This window comes from Giraffa tippelskirchi, chromosome 13, assembly GCF_054371585.1.
Source record: "Giraffa tippelskirchi isolate mGirTip1 chromosome 13, T2T-mGirTip1v1.2.pri, whole genome shotgun sequence".
NCBI classification, from domain to species: Eukaryota; Metazoa; Chordata; class Mammalia; order Artiodactyla; family Giraffidae; genus Giraffa; species Giraffa tippelskirchi.
The window spans coordinates 103,810,628-103,827,603 of record NC_137287.1 but is presented as its reverse complement, the minus strand read 5'-3'; the positions used below and the strand labels follow the sequence as shown (position 1 = coordinate 103,827,603).

Genomic DNA, 16,976 nt, shown 5'->3' with positions numbered 1-16,976 from the left:
CAGTGAGGTCACAGAGGCCAAATTCTGCTCGTTGACCTCCTGCCTGGGGCAGCCACATCCTGTGAGCATCAGTTTGGGTCCAGCACTTGGCAGAACACTGCACCCAGCCCCAGTCCCACTGCCCTCCCAACGACAGCCCTTAACATGAGGGGGTCAGTCAGTCTGGCATCTTGGTGGGTAGTCCCGTCAGTGGGTTAGAGCTGCTCACTTAGCTCATGAGTGGATCAGGGGACTCAGATCAGCCCAGATAGACTGAGGCTTGCCTGTCTTCCCTGGGGTGCTGGGCAACTTGCACTCACTTCCGCCCCTCTAGCAACACCCTGAGTAACCAGAGCCCCCGGCGAAAGACGGAAGGTCTGCTCTGAGCCCAGGAGTAAAGAGGACAAGGCTTGGGGGTGGAGGGAGGAAAGAGAGGAAGCCCAGGGCCAGCTCACACTGATGTGGCAGGCGGCTCCGGCCTTCCGCTGCCATAGGCAGTGTCCTGAGGGCACCTAACCCTGCCACAGCCGGGACCCAGTGCAGAGTCCCCGCCTGCTTCCAGCCTGTCCCGGCTGCCACTACTGTAGGTGTCAGCTACCTGCTTGGCTGCTCTTCCCAGCAGTTCACACCTCCAGTCCTTCCTCCTGCGTTTTAATAGACTTCCCTTGACCCTCAATTCCAAGGATGTTCCTTAGCAAGCCAGTTCCTAGGACCTCCTACTTGGCGTCCCTAGTCTCTGGTTAGAGAGGAAATAGCCTCATGTGACAAACCACCCCATCCTAGACTCCAACTTCCTTCCCCATTTGGGGGGTGAAGCAGGTTCCTACTACTGATAGTCATTTCCAAAATTGCTCCCAGGATGTTACTTCCAGTCTGTGTCTCCAGTGCCAAGCTTATCCATCTCTGTAGCAGCATAAAAACCGCCACTGTAGCGAGCTCCCTGGGGGTCTAGTGGTTAGGATTCCAGGCTCTCCTTGCCATGGCCTGGATTCAGTCCCTGGTCATGAACTGAGATCTCACAAGACTTGTGGCGCAGCAAAAAAAACAACAGACAAACTGCCACTGTAGATGCTGAAACCAGCTGTCAGAACCAATGGGGTAGTGAGGAGCTGGCTTATCAGGGAGAACAGCCTCGAACACCCATGTAAACCTCAGCGCAGGGCAAGGCAGGGCAGAGGAACCTAGCTGGGTGAGAGAAGGCCTCCCAGGGAAGCTCCAGCTCTTACACTGAGCTCCAGACCCCCTCCTTTGGCTTTCTGTTTGCTGAACACCTGGAAAGAATGCTCTTCAAATTTCAGGTGTTTCTGTGTTTCCTGGAAGTCCTTTCTCAGTGGCCCTCCCATAGGCTGAACAGCCCTGGCCTCGCTGAGGGGTTCACCAGCGTGGCTCAGCCCCACAACAGCCTCTTGGTGCTGTTGGGCCGGGGGCCCAGGGCAGTTAGGAGTTGCCTCTGGAGTGGCCGAGCAGGCTGCCAGTCTGGGTTTCTGACTCCAAACCCACAGCCCACCCCATAGAGCCGTTTGGGAAAGACGAAGAGGAACCCCACCCCCACCCCCCCCACCCCCGCCACACACCTCCCCTGTATTTTTCAGTTAGATTGGAGGCTCCCTCTTGGCTGTCACTGTTCACAAGCAAAGGGAAGGTGATTTCTCTGGAGGGTACCTCTGGGTCCCATCTTACCTTTCGACCCTCACACACCCACCCTTTTGAAGCACTAGGGGCACAACCATGGAGACAGATGAGGGTCTCGGGCCCCCCCTCACCCTGGCTCCCCTCTCCACAGGGCCCACGGACCTCAGCATGAAAGGCGGGGCCTCCACCACCTCCACCACGCCCACGCCCACCCCCTCCAGCAACAGCACCAGCCGGACCATGCCCACCGCCCAGCTCAGTCCCACCGAGATCAGCGCCGTGCGGCAGCTCATCGCCGGCTACCGAGAGTCCGCCGCCTTCCTGCTGCGCTCGGCAGATGAACTGGAAAACCTCATTTTGCAGCAGAACTGACCTTGCGGCTCGTGGAGTGCACTACCCTAGGGAAGGAGGCTCCCCCAGCCCTGGACTGGCTTCCCGCCTCACCAGTTTGGTACCTTTTGTTTTTTGAAAGAGGTGGATCCAAAAGAGCTGTTTCTAAGCCACACTCCAAGCGCCTGAGACTCTGGGCACAAGGACACTTTTTTTTTTTTGGAATCTCACCACACGGGTGCTCTGACCTGCTTGGAAGAGGCCAACGGGGCAGCTTCAGAAGGGCTGGGCTCCCCCTCCCTGACAAGGCGCTGGGGCCACAGCTCTATGTAGAATCATCTTCGTGGGCCCTGATGTTAGACCCCCCACCCCCAGATAATTACCTTTCAAGTCTTAGGTGAGCAAAATTGCATATTTATTGAGAAAAACAAAGTGGACCCTTTCTTCCTCTCCCCTTAGTAATTTATTTTTCTGAAAATGGATTCTTTTGTGTTTGTACAGATTGCCAGTCTGTGTGTGTCTGATCAGAAGGCTGTGTCCCTGTGACCTAACGTTCCGTATCACTACACTGGCGCGGGCTGGGGGCCGGCAGGGCGGGGCAGCGGGGGCGCCGGGCCGGCCGGCCCTGAGTGCCTGGCACCACCAAGCAGGAGGGCCTCACCCACACCCACTGCAGAGCAAAGACAGAAAAAAATGGCTCCCCCACCCCCACAGACGCCCCAGGCACACGGTCACCCATATTCTACCTCACACTCCAGCGTGGGCTTTTCCAGGGTGTGCCCCGAGCCGCTTCTGAACGGCCGTCTCCCACCTCCCCCGCCCAGGGATGTCTGCCCGGGAGCTACGTCCAGAGGGGGAGGCCAGGGGCTGGAGCCCTGGGAAGACCTTGGCCCACGAGAGTGGCCACTGGCTGTCCCCTGGCCTCGGCACTTGACAGGACAGAGAGCTGGGAGATGGCAGCTGGTCAGCAGGGCCCTTGCCCTTAGCCTGCCTCAGGAGCCAGGTCTGCATACTTCTCTGCACAGGCTCTGGCCCCTCGGACACCTGCAGCCTTCTTGAAGGGCCCCTGTTTCTTCAGGGACCCTGGCTGTCAGAAAAGGCAGCTGTGAGCTACCAGGCGGACTGCAGCTCCTTCCCCACTGCCCCCGTGGTTGGAGTAAAGGGACCATCAGAAAAATGGAGAAGCCACTGGGGTTCTCCAAGGACCAGCCCTTCTGAAGGGGCCAGTCCTAGAAGAAACCCATAACCCCTGGAGTGTGAGAAAGGGCAAACAAAAGGCTGGCCTGGTTTCCTTCCTCCCCAATAGGCACTTCCTCTTGCTCAGTGCAATACCTACCAGTGCTGCTAAAACCAGGGATTTGCCCAGACCTCACAAGGCCCGCAGGGCCTCTCCATGCAACACTCCGTAGCCATGACAGCAGCTCTCCGCTGCCCGCCCCTGCCCAGATGGCAGAAGCCCTCTGTTGCCTTTCCTCCCTCAGAGCAAAGAGGTCCCAGGGGAGCCCGGGCCAAGGGGACCCTAGGATCGAGAGCCACTCGACCCCAAAGCAGGCACCCCCTCCCAAACCAGCTTTTCTGCAGCCAGCTGCCTGCCGGCACTGTGGCAGACCACCACCCTCAGGAGGGATAGGGAGAGGGCTCCACCGAGGACGCCTCCCCCTCCTCAGATCCAGGACTTGAGCTGTGGGCCCCAGGTTCCAGAAAGCCGAAAGGGTTGGGGGGGGGGTCCTGCCCCCCTGCTTGCTTCCAGCTCCTGGAGGTTGAGGGTGGCCTTTTCTCTCTCAAGTGGCCTCCAGCACCCCACCCGGCCACACCACCTCTGCCTTCCATCTGACCAGTCCCCAGGCTCCGGTCAGGACACTGAGACCCGCCCTCAGCACAGCACAAGCTCCAGTGCCCGAGGCCGCCCCTACACCCCAGCGGCCACACGTCCAGCCCCCACCTGCTCAGTACTACTCCCGGACGTCTGAATTTATGTAAATATTTATTTTTGTGTGTGAACGATACTACAAATCAGTAGATCTTTTGCAAAATGTTACCCCAGGCAATTTGTGAAAATCGTAATGTTGAAAACTGGCAGAGACAATCGCCGCCTTACTTAGAATTCTTGATATCAACTGCTTAACATGTTGTTTCTCCTCCCAGAGGCAGTACCCAGGCCAGGCACGAATGGTTCGCTTCTCTTAAGAGACAGGAGTGAGAAAGACTGGGGAAGGGGCTCCTGCCACCCCCGACACAAGGGGTTCGATGTGAAGATCGGTATAGGCTACAGTGTGAAGTTGTGGTTTTGAGTCAAGCTCGTCCTAACTGACCACCTTCAGCGGCCTGAGCACCGCCGTAAAGAGTGTAGGTTCAGTGTGTGTCAAAGAGAGGAAATGAGTGCTAGCGGTCAGGGTCCACTGAGGCTCCCAGAGCCCCTCCAGGACAGTGGGTCCCGTCACGTTGATCCCACCTCTTGGTGGGCTCCTTCCTGGTGAAGCTCCACGTGAAGCCCTCGTGATGGCAGGATCAGGAGCAAGTTACTGTGCAGAAACAGGATTCCATTAGCTAGTCCAGTCAGGGAACTTGTTCAGTTTTGCTTTTGTTTTAAAAGACACAGCGTCAACCCCGTCCCTCTCCTCCTGACTTGGGAGAGCACCAAAGAGCTGGCTCTGCTGAACCTCGCTCGCTGCTGTTCCCCCGCCCCGGGGACTGCCTTCTCCCCAAGGGAGCGCCCACAGCCAGTTCTTACGGAGGGCCTCAGGGCACAGATTGATCATTTGGGATCCTAAATTTAAAAGGAAACGCTAGAGTAGTACACCAATTCCAGAGTCTTCGCAGGGGGCTAATCCCATGAGGTTGGAATCAGGGGAGAAGTGGGGATTTGGTCTTAGTGGTGGATCATCTTAGTAGACCAGTAAGAGTATAACCCATCTACAGTTCATTTCATCGTCACCACTCAGTTTATACCCGAGGACAGTGCTGAGGGGGAGGGGGACCGGCAGGGGGTTAGAAAAGTTTTAGAGGATTTCAAACAGGAGGAACCCAGCCATCCCAATCCCCAAGGGCCACTTTCGACTCCAGGGGTGGTTATAGGATTAACTACCAGTTCATTCTCAAAATGCTGCTTTGAACTCAGAGGGTTGATACTTTTAATTTGTAATTTTTTGTAAAACTTTTTACAAGATAGTAAAGTATTTCACCAGAATACCAGTTTTAATCCGTCCATGGTCTGATTTTTATATAATTTAGTGGTGCTTTAGAAACTTTGTTTTTGTTGTTTATGAGCTAAACAGCTCAGTCCTTTTTCGCCTGTATCTACCTAAGACCAATGTGAACCTTTGTATTTTTGCTCCTAATTTTGGACTCAGTGAAAGTGTACTGTTTACATGTACAGATGCCCCGGTCCCTGTGTGTCCTGCAAGACTCGCTCCCGAGGAGGAAGGTGCACCTCACTAAGCTCATCTGCTTAGCAAAGCCACAAAACAAAAACCTCTCACATTTTACCTACGTTTCCACCTAAAAACAAAGACAAAATCCCTACACCACACAGAACTCAGATTTGCTGAAAAATACTTTTCTAAGCTCCGAAAAATCTCTGTGCGGCAGATGGCCATATGCCTGTGTCATGTGGTCCACTTAAGAGCAGGGCTTAGAAGGGAGACTTCCTGTCGGCTGCGGGTGGGTAACCGCATGGACTCGTGAAACGGGACGGCAGGACTTAGCTGTAGAGCTGGGGTGGAAAGAGCTCTTCTCCTGGCAGCCTGGGAATGGGAAGGTCACGCTGACTCATGGGACCTTTAGGATCAAGCCACCCAAGGTTCAGGGACAACCCAAGAAGGTTGCCAATCCCCTTAGACATGTTTGGGAACAGGCCAAGTTCTCTACCTGAGATGAGTTTTAAGACTTTACAATGCAGATGGTAGAAGCATTTCTTCAGGGTCCCCTACAGGCAGCTGGTTCACGAGGCATGACCTCTGGGTAGGGGCAGGGGGCTCCAGACAGTAAGCATATGGCACTTAAGGCAAACAGCAGATGGCACCAACTTTTAAAGGTGACTCTATTACTTCGTCAATGGCTTCACCTCTAAATTATATTTTTACAGATATGCACCTATGCAACTTAACGTGGCTCTTCTAAGCAGGTGAGGACTTCCTCCTCAATGCTCTATAAAAATGATTTGTGTTCTCTATAGTGAGTTTTTCCAGTAAATGTGGCTTAATATTTTAATTCTTAGAATGTGTCTTCTCTATGTGATGCAACTCAATTCTGTTTTGTTTGTGGAATGACTAGCACAGGCCAACTCCCTCTCCCCTCACTTAACAAAAGACCAATGAGCTGTTAATCGAGCTGTTATCTCCATGGTATTACTTGCTAAATGCACTGATTTCATAAGTATGTGGAATCCTTTTTCTTTGGAATCTGTATATCATATATAAGACTGAATCTACTTAATAAACACTGAATAACAAACCGAACGCTTTATTTCCACGGTGTCCTGTCCACAACAGCATGGCCAGCCAGTTCTGTTCCCTCCAACTTGTTTGGCCCTGAAACACCCTTCTATCAGTAGCCAATAAACTAGCATACAGAAGATCCTTGCTAGATTTTGAACAAATGAACTGGTCACTTTTTTTGGTGCCTCACCCATCAGCAAGGGAAAGAAATCAACCTTTCCTGGTCTTCGTCACGTGCCCAGCCCAGGCACACACCGAATTGAAATCTCATGTCTTGTGGCCGCCTGCCCAGGGAGGTGCTCTGGCCCCACTTGTGGGTGAGGAAAAGGACACACCAAGTGCACGCCTCACCTGAATGTGGCCAGTACTCAAGCAAGGTCTTAGATGCAGCCATCTCCCTGCAAACCATCCTTTCCACTCCCATTCCCCACAAGGGCGCAACTCTTCAATGGGCTGAAACCAGACTCAGGCGGCAGTCTCTAAGCACAGGCTGGGGAAACCGAGGAAACAGTCCCTGGTCCTGAACCATCAGGACTTGACACTACATTTGACCAAAACCTGGGATCCCATCTTAAAGGAAGCAAAAGAGCTTTTTCTTTCAAAGACATTGACTTGTGTGCAGCCTTTTATTTCATCCTACATATAATTGAGGTTAAACTTTAAGGAAAACTTGCAACAATGTGACTGGGGCCAAACACGATTGTCACAAGTTTAAAAACAATTCTGCATGAGTTACAAGCATAAATACAACTATTGCATGTATGCACATACACTATATGGCAGTTGTTCTAAAAGCATTTTTTTGTAATGGCTAAAGAATCTTTTTTTTTTAAACTGAAACTCTGTGCAGTAGCCAAATATATCAAATAGATATAAGGAGAGGGGTCCACAGTTTTAGTGTAGACCCTGGGACCACAAATCCCACACCCCCACCAGGGACAACACAGCGGGCCATACACACGCAGTCCGCGCTGGCCCAGTGGGAAGCACTTACCTCCAGGTGAAGTCACAGCAGTGCAGGCCCTGGGATCCCAGGAGGAGACACTTGTGGGCAGAGAAGGGCTGGTTGCAGTCTGGCTTCTCGAAATGGGGCTCCAGAGCACTGGTATGGCGTGGAGAGTATAACATCCAACAGGCGCCCCTGTCGTCAACAGTGAGCTGAAGGCCACTCAGTGACTGAGCAGGCGAAGCTCAGCATACCTGACCAGGGGGGCAGGAGACTATGCCTGTAACGCAGTTTTAAAGTAATTTAAATGCATTGAGGAATCTCAGTAGTTACAGAAAACTGAAGGAGAATCCCTTGCAAAGTCATCTCTCCCCTCTTCTGTATAAATCCAGCTCTTACTAGGTTTAGTATCAGTCAGCGGGGTTCTTCATTCTTCAGTGAGGGGCTCCAGCTGCCAGGGCAGGGTAGGGGGTGCTCGTAACCCACCTGAAATAATACAGACCACTCTGTGCGTGTGTGTGTGTGCACGCATGCACTCCTGGGGGTGAAGGTCCAGAGCTCCCACTGGGCTCTCAAAGGAGCCTGTGTTCCCAAGAAAGTTAAGAACCACTGCACTGACAGCTGTCTGTCACTGTTTTCCTTACAGAACTTCCATCTACACCTTCTGGTTCTCAAGAAATATTCATTCCAGGCTTTCAAAATGATGCGCAAAGACATGGGGAAGCACAGGTCACTGGCACTGTTTGGTTTCAAAATATTAACCTCCAGGGTCTCTGTGACCTATCTGCTCCTTTAATTTAAATGACACCCACCCATACATACAGCCCAGGCTACCTCCTCTCAGGGACCAGGGCAGGCAGATGCTTCGGTCCCCGAGGACCAAGGGGGTGAGTGTACGTACACACACATAGACACACACACACAAGAACACCCCTCTCAAGCAGGGTCTGACTTTCACATGAGCAGACTGAACACGAAACCAACAGATGACCCTGTGCCAGGCCAGTAAGACAGCACTCCTTTCAAATTCTGCAACCGTCTGTTTCCTCGTCCTTTGGACCATGAGTTAAGTAAGTAAGCCTCTCCTCCCAAGGACCCATCTCTAAACCCAGGACTACGCACTCAACCGTAGTGAGATGTCTGCTCTGCCTGCATCAGCACTCAGCGCACCACACGGGTCCCCTGTCCACAGCTCACTGGGGTGAGGGTCAAACGGGCACCAGGAGCTGTACTGTGCTCTCCCGTGCGTTCACAGAGCCAGGGTCTTGGCCTTGGGTAAGTGAACAGGCTGGAGACCCCCTAGGCACCGCGCACTACAGTTTTATGAAGCAGCAACTGGTAACCCAAATCAGAGATGAGAGAGTTACCAGAGGCTGAGTGACTTGCCCTTACCACGGTGCTGGCAGGCAGCCAGGCCCTCTCGAAACCATTCCACTCTCCTGATGAGATGCAAGGCTGTGACTGCATCCTAGGCGGCTGCAGAAGTGAGCCAATTCCGAGACATGAAGGCACAAGCACATGTCACCACCACCAGACGGCCACCTGTCACCACAAAGCCCCTGACCTTGACTTCTCCACCCACATCTTGATCAGACAGCAGCACCACAGAATTACAGCTTGTTACTGCCCCACACGCAAGATCTTTCTCCAATTCACAGGAAACGAATGGATACGTACTTTAATTAACCTTTAAAGTCAAAGGTCTTCTATCCACTCAGGCTCATCAACCAGCACCGGACCCCGTATCTCAGGCCAGCCCCACCCTCACTGCTGCTTGTCACCCTCCCCACAGATATCCAGGAATCTCTCAGGCAACCTCAGGCTCAGCGAGGCAGTTAGGATGAACAGCTGCAGAGGGATGTCACAGTTCACGACCTGGATTCACAAGAGGAAAGGAACCTCACTGCTCACATGGGATTTCTGCTTTCCGGCCACACGGTGGATAATGGGTATGTTCACCACCTCACGCACAGGGTGTGAAGACCCGCGACACTGATAAGCCATGCCTTCGGAACCCACCTCACAAAAGAACTCGGCACACAAAAATGTCAGCTCCAACGCCAAGGTGAGGCGAGGTGGTCTCCTCCCCCTCAACCTGACTTTCCTCCCAGCCCAGCGAGATGGCCGCAGAAGACGACAGAGACCATAAGTGCACGTTGTACAGGTTTATTTTTCCAAGACCACAGAGACATACAAGTGCAGTGCTTTCCCTGGCGGACCAGTTTCCAATTGTCCCCTCGAGTGGCCCCAAAGGTCACAGCAGAAGGAAGAAGAGGATCAAACGCGCTTGGGCCTCTGCTCCCTGTCTTTGGTAAACAAGACTCTTGAAGTTGACAACCGGGACTTGGCCAATACTGCACTTAAACCACCACCACGTCTTTGCCAACTTACCACTCATGCTGCAGATGACACAGATGCCACACTGGAGGAGAAGTGGGGGAAAGACAAGACCTTTCAGATGAAATGAGGCTTGCTGAAGTCATACCAATTTCACAGCTCACACAGACGCAATCGCACGGGGAGACCTAAGTTCAACAAGGAGGATGCTCAACTCACAACTCGAGGTACAAGATAAGGCAGGAAGCAGGGAGGTGAGACAGCTCTGGAGACATCTACTTGCTGGGAACATGTTGGGAGAGAGGCCGGAGGCTGGCACAGCTGTTTCTTCCTTAACCTGCTGTCACAGGTGTGTCCAGTGGAGCCCTGTGGCCCCAGGAGAGTGTGGTCCCGGCTTACTGCTGACAGGTGGTGAGCTGGGAAAGGAAGGCCCACCTGGGGGCTGCCCAGGGCGCTCACCCTAGAATCCAGAAGCACTTAACACTGGTGGTGGTGATTTGTAACACACGGCAGTGAGCTGCCAGTGAAGGCTGAAGAAGAGATGAGGAGCAAGACGCGTTTGCCCAGCAACGAGTGGCCAGGCTGCCAGTGGCTCTGCAGCTGCAGCAGGTCCACCGGCTGACCGGTAATCGGACACTGGGACAACTGGCAGGTGGTAAGTCAATCACTCCACCCCTCATGTTCGGCGGCACAGCACGCAGTGGCTCTGACATGGGTGGAGAGAAGTCAATTACACCACTTTAATGCAACGATGCTGAAGACGTGAAATAAGGGAGTCATTTGTGTTCTCTGTACAATACATCCATTTACAGAATCAGCCAGTACTGTGTACAACATATAAATATATGGTAAAACATCAGAGGTGCATAGAGCATACTTACAGAAGCCAAAAGTTCACTTTATACATCCAAGGATAAAGAGTTAAAAATATAAAAATAAGAAAAACACACTGCTTTGAAATGTAAAATGACTTTCACATACACAGGTGTGTTGGAGATGCCCACTCCCACAGAGTCCAAAGTGATGTCCAAGGTGTTGAGCAGATGAATTCACCTGCCAAACGTCTGGACACCTGACTTACAAGGAGGAAAGACAATCCTAGCCCTGACCTGTTGTCCAAGCAGGTCTGTTCGAGGTTCCAAAAGCTCCTGCAGGCCAGTGGGTTATTCGGAGACAGGTAAGTCCCAAATTAGCCTCGGCAACAGAACCGAAGATGAAACTGGCTCCATCAACTGGCAAATGACTGACTGTGACCCTGAGGTCAGCAGGTGCTTAAGCCCCCTGGTGGGCACTGCTGGGAGCTGCTTTAACCCTGTGCTGGCTTCTAACTCCCCAGAGGAGCAGCCGAAGGAAAGACGGAGGGGGCAGTGGAAGACTGACATTTCTACTCAGTTCGGGTAGGTTAGTCCCCTGGGTGGAGAACACAACCTTCTCACTTCAGTTTTGAGGCCCTCCAAGTCTCAGAGAGGCTCATCGCATCAGGCTCTGTCTCTGTGATGAGAGCTCAGGCTAGCCGGCCGGCTTTGGGCAGCCCAGCGAGCTGCCCTGCAGGAAACCCTTCCAGCAAGACCCGAAGGGCCGACAAGTGGCCAAGGGGCTTTAGCACTATAGATTTCAGGGAGCGGCAAGAGAACTCTTGCCTAGAGAGACAGAGTCTGTTTTATCAATGATATTCTGTATACAGATTTAAGATCCATCATTATCAAAATACACACACTAAATATACAACTTTTCCCATGGCCATAATTTATTATCTCACCACAAGGCACAATACACAGAGCTTTGAGGGTCCAATACAGTCATCGTGACAGAACGCACCGCAGCCCTGGCACATGATCATGGCTTTCAGGCTGCACGCACACTGGAGCGAGATGCTTTCCACTGTGCTGCTGTCGGTGAACATTTGCAAGGAGAGGGATGCACTGTGGCTCGCACCAAAGTTTGCTTTGTGGCTCAGCTGCACCACACTTCCGGCCAGGCCTTTGGGAAAGGCGGGGGAGCCGGAGGAATAATTAAAGCTGGTGGAACTTAGCTGGAGTTTGGAAAGCTTCCCATAAAATGCCTGCTTGATGTTGAGTTGGGAGGGGATGGAAGAAGGCTCCAGAGGCTGACTGAGCCCTTTCCCGGGCTCCCGGGGTAATTTCCAGAAGGGCAAATCAAGGACAAAGGGCATCCCTTGCAAGTGATCCACCAGCTCCCGGGGATCAGGCCCCACTGCCTTACTGTTCTCTGCATCCGCCTTGAGAGGCCCTCCACCAAGAGTCTTCTCACTCTTCATGTTGCCAACAGAGGCAGGCGGTGGCTTTGGGGCCCAGTCTTCCCTGGCAGTCTGTACCCCACCAGACAGAGAGGTTTTGCCTGGCCCTGACTTCCTACTGGGAAAAGTGGGAGGGGCCTCCGCAGGCAGTGGCGGCGGCTCCACCAGCCGGGGGCACTGAAGGGCTGCAGCCACATTCTTGGAGCCAAAGAGCTTCTTCCCTTGGCATCCCGCACTGTTCTGATCCCCCAGGGCCCGACCTGCCTGATCGGGACCCAAGGAGACCGCATTTGGAGATGAGAAAAGAGGGGCTCTCGAGGTAGTGAGATTTCCCAGACTCACACCTGGGGCAGCACTTGAAATACTGCACTGGGACGGGTCACGGGCTTCCTTCTGATCTTCGAAACTGAAGGGAGATAACTGCTCTTTGAAATCCACTTCTGCTTTCCCAGAGGCAGCCACTGGGTTGGTCACTGGATATAGGGAGTCTAAACTCGGGGCGTTCTTGGACATCTTTAATGGCGCCTCAGGAGCCTGACTGGCCTCCAGCCGGGCAAAGCCGGTGCTTGCTTCACAGCTCTCAGGTAGCAGAGACTCTGGACTGCTCTTGTCAACTTCGCACCTGTTCTCCCCAGGATCCTGCAATGACCCCATCCCCAGGGAGCCAGCAGGGCTCTGCTCTGCTGTAAGCGGGAGTCGTGGGGGTTCGGGTTTGCTGTCGCCATGGGCTGGAGGGAGAACCTTCTTGAGCGGCAAGTGGCCCTGCAGCAACTGCATCACGAGGGGGTTAGCAGCCTCCACTGAGGACGCAGGCCTGCCCAGGGACATGGGCCTCGGCTGGTACTCGGGACTGGCCAGCAGCAGGGAGTCTGGGATTTTTGGGGGAACTGCACATACTCGAGACACCCAGCTCTGAGAAGCAACCATCCCATCTGTCCTGGTCACCTGACTTAGGTCACCATTCACCTTGGAGAGCGAGGCACAGCGGTTCCAATTGTGTTTCTCACCCTGCTCTACTGCCAAGGACCTCTTCGGCCCCAAGGTTTCACTAGGCTCAGCCTCACTGCTGTCCTCAGAGAAGTGGCCTTCAAAGTCAGAGGCGGTGTCTGTGGACTCGCTGTGAGGACTCAGAGCTTCCGAGTCTCCACTGATTCTGGGCTTTTCACCTTTCAGCTGCCTGCAGTCGCTGCTGCTGCTGTCAACATAGCCAGAGTGCACTGTCCAGAGTGAAGCCAAGTGGATGGGGGGATCCAGACCCTCCTCCGCTGTCAAGCCCACAGGCGATGCCGGGATGAGGGGGGCCGCTTTCTCCCACTCCTCTCTGACCTGGGACTCAACGCATGGGACCTCTTCTCTGGAGTCGGGTTCAGGCTGTCCCCCTGCCTCGTCATTTGACAGGCCAGGCCTCCAAGGAGCAGCACCAGGGGAGACAGGAGCCTCGGTTTTCAAGTTTTCCTGTCTAGAAGCACTTTCCCTTGTGGGTGGGCCAGAGTCACCAAGTTCTGATTCATCATCAAATGGTCTGTCTTGCAGGCAACTGGCCAAGCATGATTCGGGGATGGAACTGGGGGTCATGTTCACAGGATCCTTCATGGTGGGATTACTGCCACTGTCTGGAGCCTGGCCAGTTCCTTCTACTAATCCAACAGGCCCCGCCAGAGCCAGAACAGGACTGTTCTCTGAGGGGATCGTAGGTGCTGGCTCCTCATCACCCCTTTCCCAGGCAGTGGTACCAGACCCACATTCAGTTCTACCTTCTGGATGCAACACAAGCTGCTTAACTAACCTCTCAGGTTCCGGGATTCTAGAGGGCAGTGGGGGCAGAGCCTGGCATGGTGGGTCCCGAGCGGGCACAATGGGGAGTCGGGAGACATCTTCCAGCCCGCTGTTGGGGCCATCTGGGACCCTCTGCAGTGGGCAGCTCTTCTCCTTTCTGAGAGAAGCCAGATCCTCTCTCCTGGCTCTGGACACGGCAGTTTCAGCCTGGGCGTGATCCCCATTTAGAGGACAAGGCGGCAGTAGTTGTGTTCGCTGTAGATCTGACGCACACTCTCCAGGGGCACTCGGGGCTCCCCGGGGCTCAGGGTGGCCACAGGCCTCACCACCATCACTACTGCCGCCGCCTCTGCCACCTCCCTCATCGGTGGCCCCGCTGCCACCTCCACCCGGGCCACCCCCACCTCCGATGGCAGTGGTGGCCGCCTCTCGATGGCAGTGGTGGCCTCTCGCCCCTCGGACCTGCAGAGCACGGGCTTTAATGTCTGCAAGGGTCCTGGTACCAGTCCAGCCCCGGCAGGAGGACTCCGTGATGGGGACGATGCGGGGACATATCTGGTAAGTGGGCTGACCTTTAACCACCCAGGGTGGTTTGATACGTGAAAGTTGAATCTGCAAGAGAAGAACAGAACAGTTTTAATCGACTGAGTGCTCTGACCTAGAAACTGTAAAGCTAAACTGGGACCCTAGTAGCTTAAAAGTCATGGCCTACAGCATCAAATCATTTCATAGCTGTCCAAGACACCACGCCATTCTGAAAAGACCCTCCTAAAGGGCTGTTAAGTGCCACACTCCTAAATTTAATTTCTGGTGGGATGGTGTGAGTCACTACACAAAGAATCTACCATCACCTAGTAAAAGATTTTAAAACCCCTCAGGGTTCTGACCTGTAGAGATAATGGTGAACAACCAAGTGAGGAAGAAAAGAACCTCAGCCCCTGGCTATTCAAGACAGTCTCAAGAACAGCTCTCTATAGAGAGCTCTACACTCTCACAAAATTAGCACAAGGGCCCCAGGGCCTTCTGTCCCTATAAACGAGCCCCACAAATCTCCTGTCCCTCAAAGGCCCTGGGCTCAGGGCAGCCAGGATCACACAGCCACCTACCCGGATGGGCGGGACTTTAGGCTCCTCTTTGGTGGGCTGTGGCTTTTCGGGGTGAACACTTTCAATTGTGTTACGAAAGGACTGACGATCTTCAAGCCGGGGCTTCTTTTCGGGAAAGGAGGCAGAGGTCGCCTGCTCAAAGGATTTCCTCTTCTGATCCTTGGGTTCCTGGTCCACGGTCTCCTGTGGCAAGCTGGGAATTCTGTCTGGAGACACGGAGACACGTGCTGGGTCACTGGGACTGGGCTGGAGCCGGGAGGCCACAGTTTCCGCCAGGAATTCGGGACTCTCTGGGTTGGGTGCTGTGGAGGACGTGCCAGGTGGGTGGGGGCTGCCCACTCCTGCTGCGTCGGTCTTAGCCTCCCCATCCTTGTGGAGGGGGATGTCTGGTGCCACAGACTGTGTGTCTTTAGTGATCTCTGCTTGTTCTGGCTCCTGTCTTTTGTACAGATTCCTTCGGGCTCTGGTTCGAAGATCTGGCCGAGAGCGTTTCTTGAAATGCCCATCTCGCTGCCGGGTGGCCGGGCCACGCTGTGGTCGTGTTGATTCTCCTGAGACACGGAGGTCACTCTTGATTTCAGCCTCCTCCTGGCCCACATTCTGCTGCAATGACTCTTCTTTAGTTAAACCCAACCTGCAAACCAAAGTCAGATTGTCAGCTACAGGGCAGAGAGCGCACATCTACTACGTATGACATACACTCAGATACTAGAATTCTCAGAACAAAACCGATCTGCATGGTAACCATACGAAATCCTATGTCAGCTTCCTCATGAATGGCATCAAGTCAAGTGAGAGTCACTGCGACCTTCAATTCTCAGGAAACATGGCAACACGCACAGCTTTGAGAATACCTGCTTCTGCCCACCGCCCCTCTCCTCCCCCTGCCATCCCCAGAAGCCACACCACAACTCATAGCGCTAGGGCCTTACTTCTGTCCATAGTAGTCTTCGAAAAACTTTTCTTTCCATTGTTCCACTTTCTTTTCCTTCTCCATTTCTTGTCGTATCCTGACCTGCATCTCATGAGTGAATTCGCCTAGAGAAAAACAAAACTTTTCGAGTGGCACATTATGGAGATTAATGTCTGCCTCAGGAAAAGCCAAATCTTGCTGTTCTACTGCATCAGGAGTTTACAAAACAACACTTGGCTTTGGTGCGCTTGGAAATCATTTCCTACCCCTCACTATCTTCATGCTGGCTCCTGGTTCCCTCCCAGGCCCTCTCACGTCCTGCCCTTACTCAGGACAGAACTAACCCATCTATTATAAAGGAAACTGACTCCTCTCTAGGGTCATCAGTCCTTGGAAAGCAAGCAACACACTGATCAAAAAAGCAAAACAAAACCAAGCAACAAGAGAACCATTCTTACTCCACACAGGGAGAAGTTAACAGAGCAGGCTGAGACATGCCTGCTGACAAGATGGGCCCTTGGTTGACATCTGGGAAACTGGATTTCAGGAGGGTTCCCACTCCCTAGCTGATAGGAATGGCTCACTGTGCCTAAACAGTTTATGCAAACCAGATGGTTTAATGGTGAGCACCTGCTTTCCTTTGGGGACTCTGGAATTCAGGTATGCACCAGGCAGAGGCTTTCTACTTGATCAGCTTCCAATAAAAACATGAGGCACCAAGTTCTGGACAAGCTTCCCGGTAGACTACCCTTCACTTACACGCTCACAACTCCTTGCTAAGGGAGGCCGAGCACATCCAGTGGGACTTTGCTGGGAGAGGACCTGGGAAGCATGCGCCTGGTTTCCCTCGTTTCCCTTTGCTGATTTTGGTCTGTATTCTTTGCTGAAGTAAATTACAGCTGTGAGAACAACTATGGGCTGAGTCCTCCGAGCAAATCATCAAGCTGGGAGAGAGGTCCTGGGGACCTCCCAAGTGCAGTTTCCACGTAGCCTCCTCCACAAAACTGAATTAAGAGAAGCTAACAATCAGGACTTCCCTGGTGGTCCTGTGGTTAGGACTCTGCGTTTCCACTGCAGGGGGAACAGGTTCAATCCCTGGTCAGGAACTAACATCCCACATACTATGCAGCCAAAAAATATTACAGAGAAGCTAATACTCACTCCAAGTGACAAAGTCTAAAAAGACAAGAGTACCTGGTGGAATTTAAAAAGCAGGTCAATGCCATGGTTACTGGAAAGAATAGAGTTTACAGTTTTAATGATG

General features: G+C 53.1%; 2 protein-coding genes across 17 annotated transcripts in view; one reads left to right on the top strand and one right to left on the bottom strand.

Annotated features, from left to right (window-relative positions):
* Positions 1 to 6,398, top strand: part of NOL4L (nucleolar protein 4 like) — a 131,586-nt gene extending 125,188 nt beyond the window's left edge. For 11 of the 13 annotated variants that reach the window (XR_014073822.1, XM_081559623.1, XM_081559625.1 and 8 more), the window contains one exon: positions 1,763 to 6,398. Coding sequence is in view for 10 of the 13 variants with exons in the window: in XM_081559623.1 (XP_081415749.1) it covers positions 1,763 to 1,983 (221 nt within the window). In the remaining 3 variants the exon portion in view is untranslated. The remainder of the gene's footprint in view (positions 1 to 1,762) is intronic. The other 2 variants (XR_014073824.1, XR_014073823.1) reach the window with 1 other exon arrangement.
* Positions 6,399 to 9,473: 3,075 nt separating this feature from the next.
* The window catches only part of ASXL1 (ASXL transcriptional regulator 1), a 66,130-nt gene continuing 58,627 nt past the window's right edge, over positions 9,474 to 16,976 (bottom strand). For all 4 annotated transcript variants that reach the window (XM_081559619.1, XM_081559618.1, XM_081559621.1 and 1 more), the window contains 3 exons: positions 15,732 to 15,837; positions 14,800 to 15,433; positions 9,474 to 14,305 (listed from right to left, as the gene is read on the bottom strand). In XM_081559619.1, the coding sequence (XP_081415745.1) occupies positions 11,411 to 14,305; positions 14,800 to 15,433; positions 15,732 to 15,837 (3,635 nt within the window). In that variant the 3' untranslated portion in view covers positions 9,474 to 11,410. The remainder of the gene's footprint in view (positions 14,306 to 14,799; positions 15,434 to 15,731; positions 15,838 to 16,976) is intronic.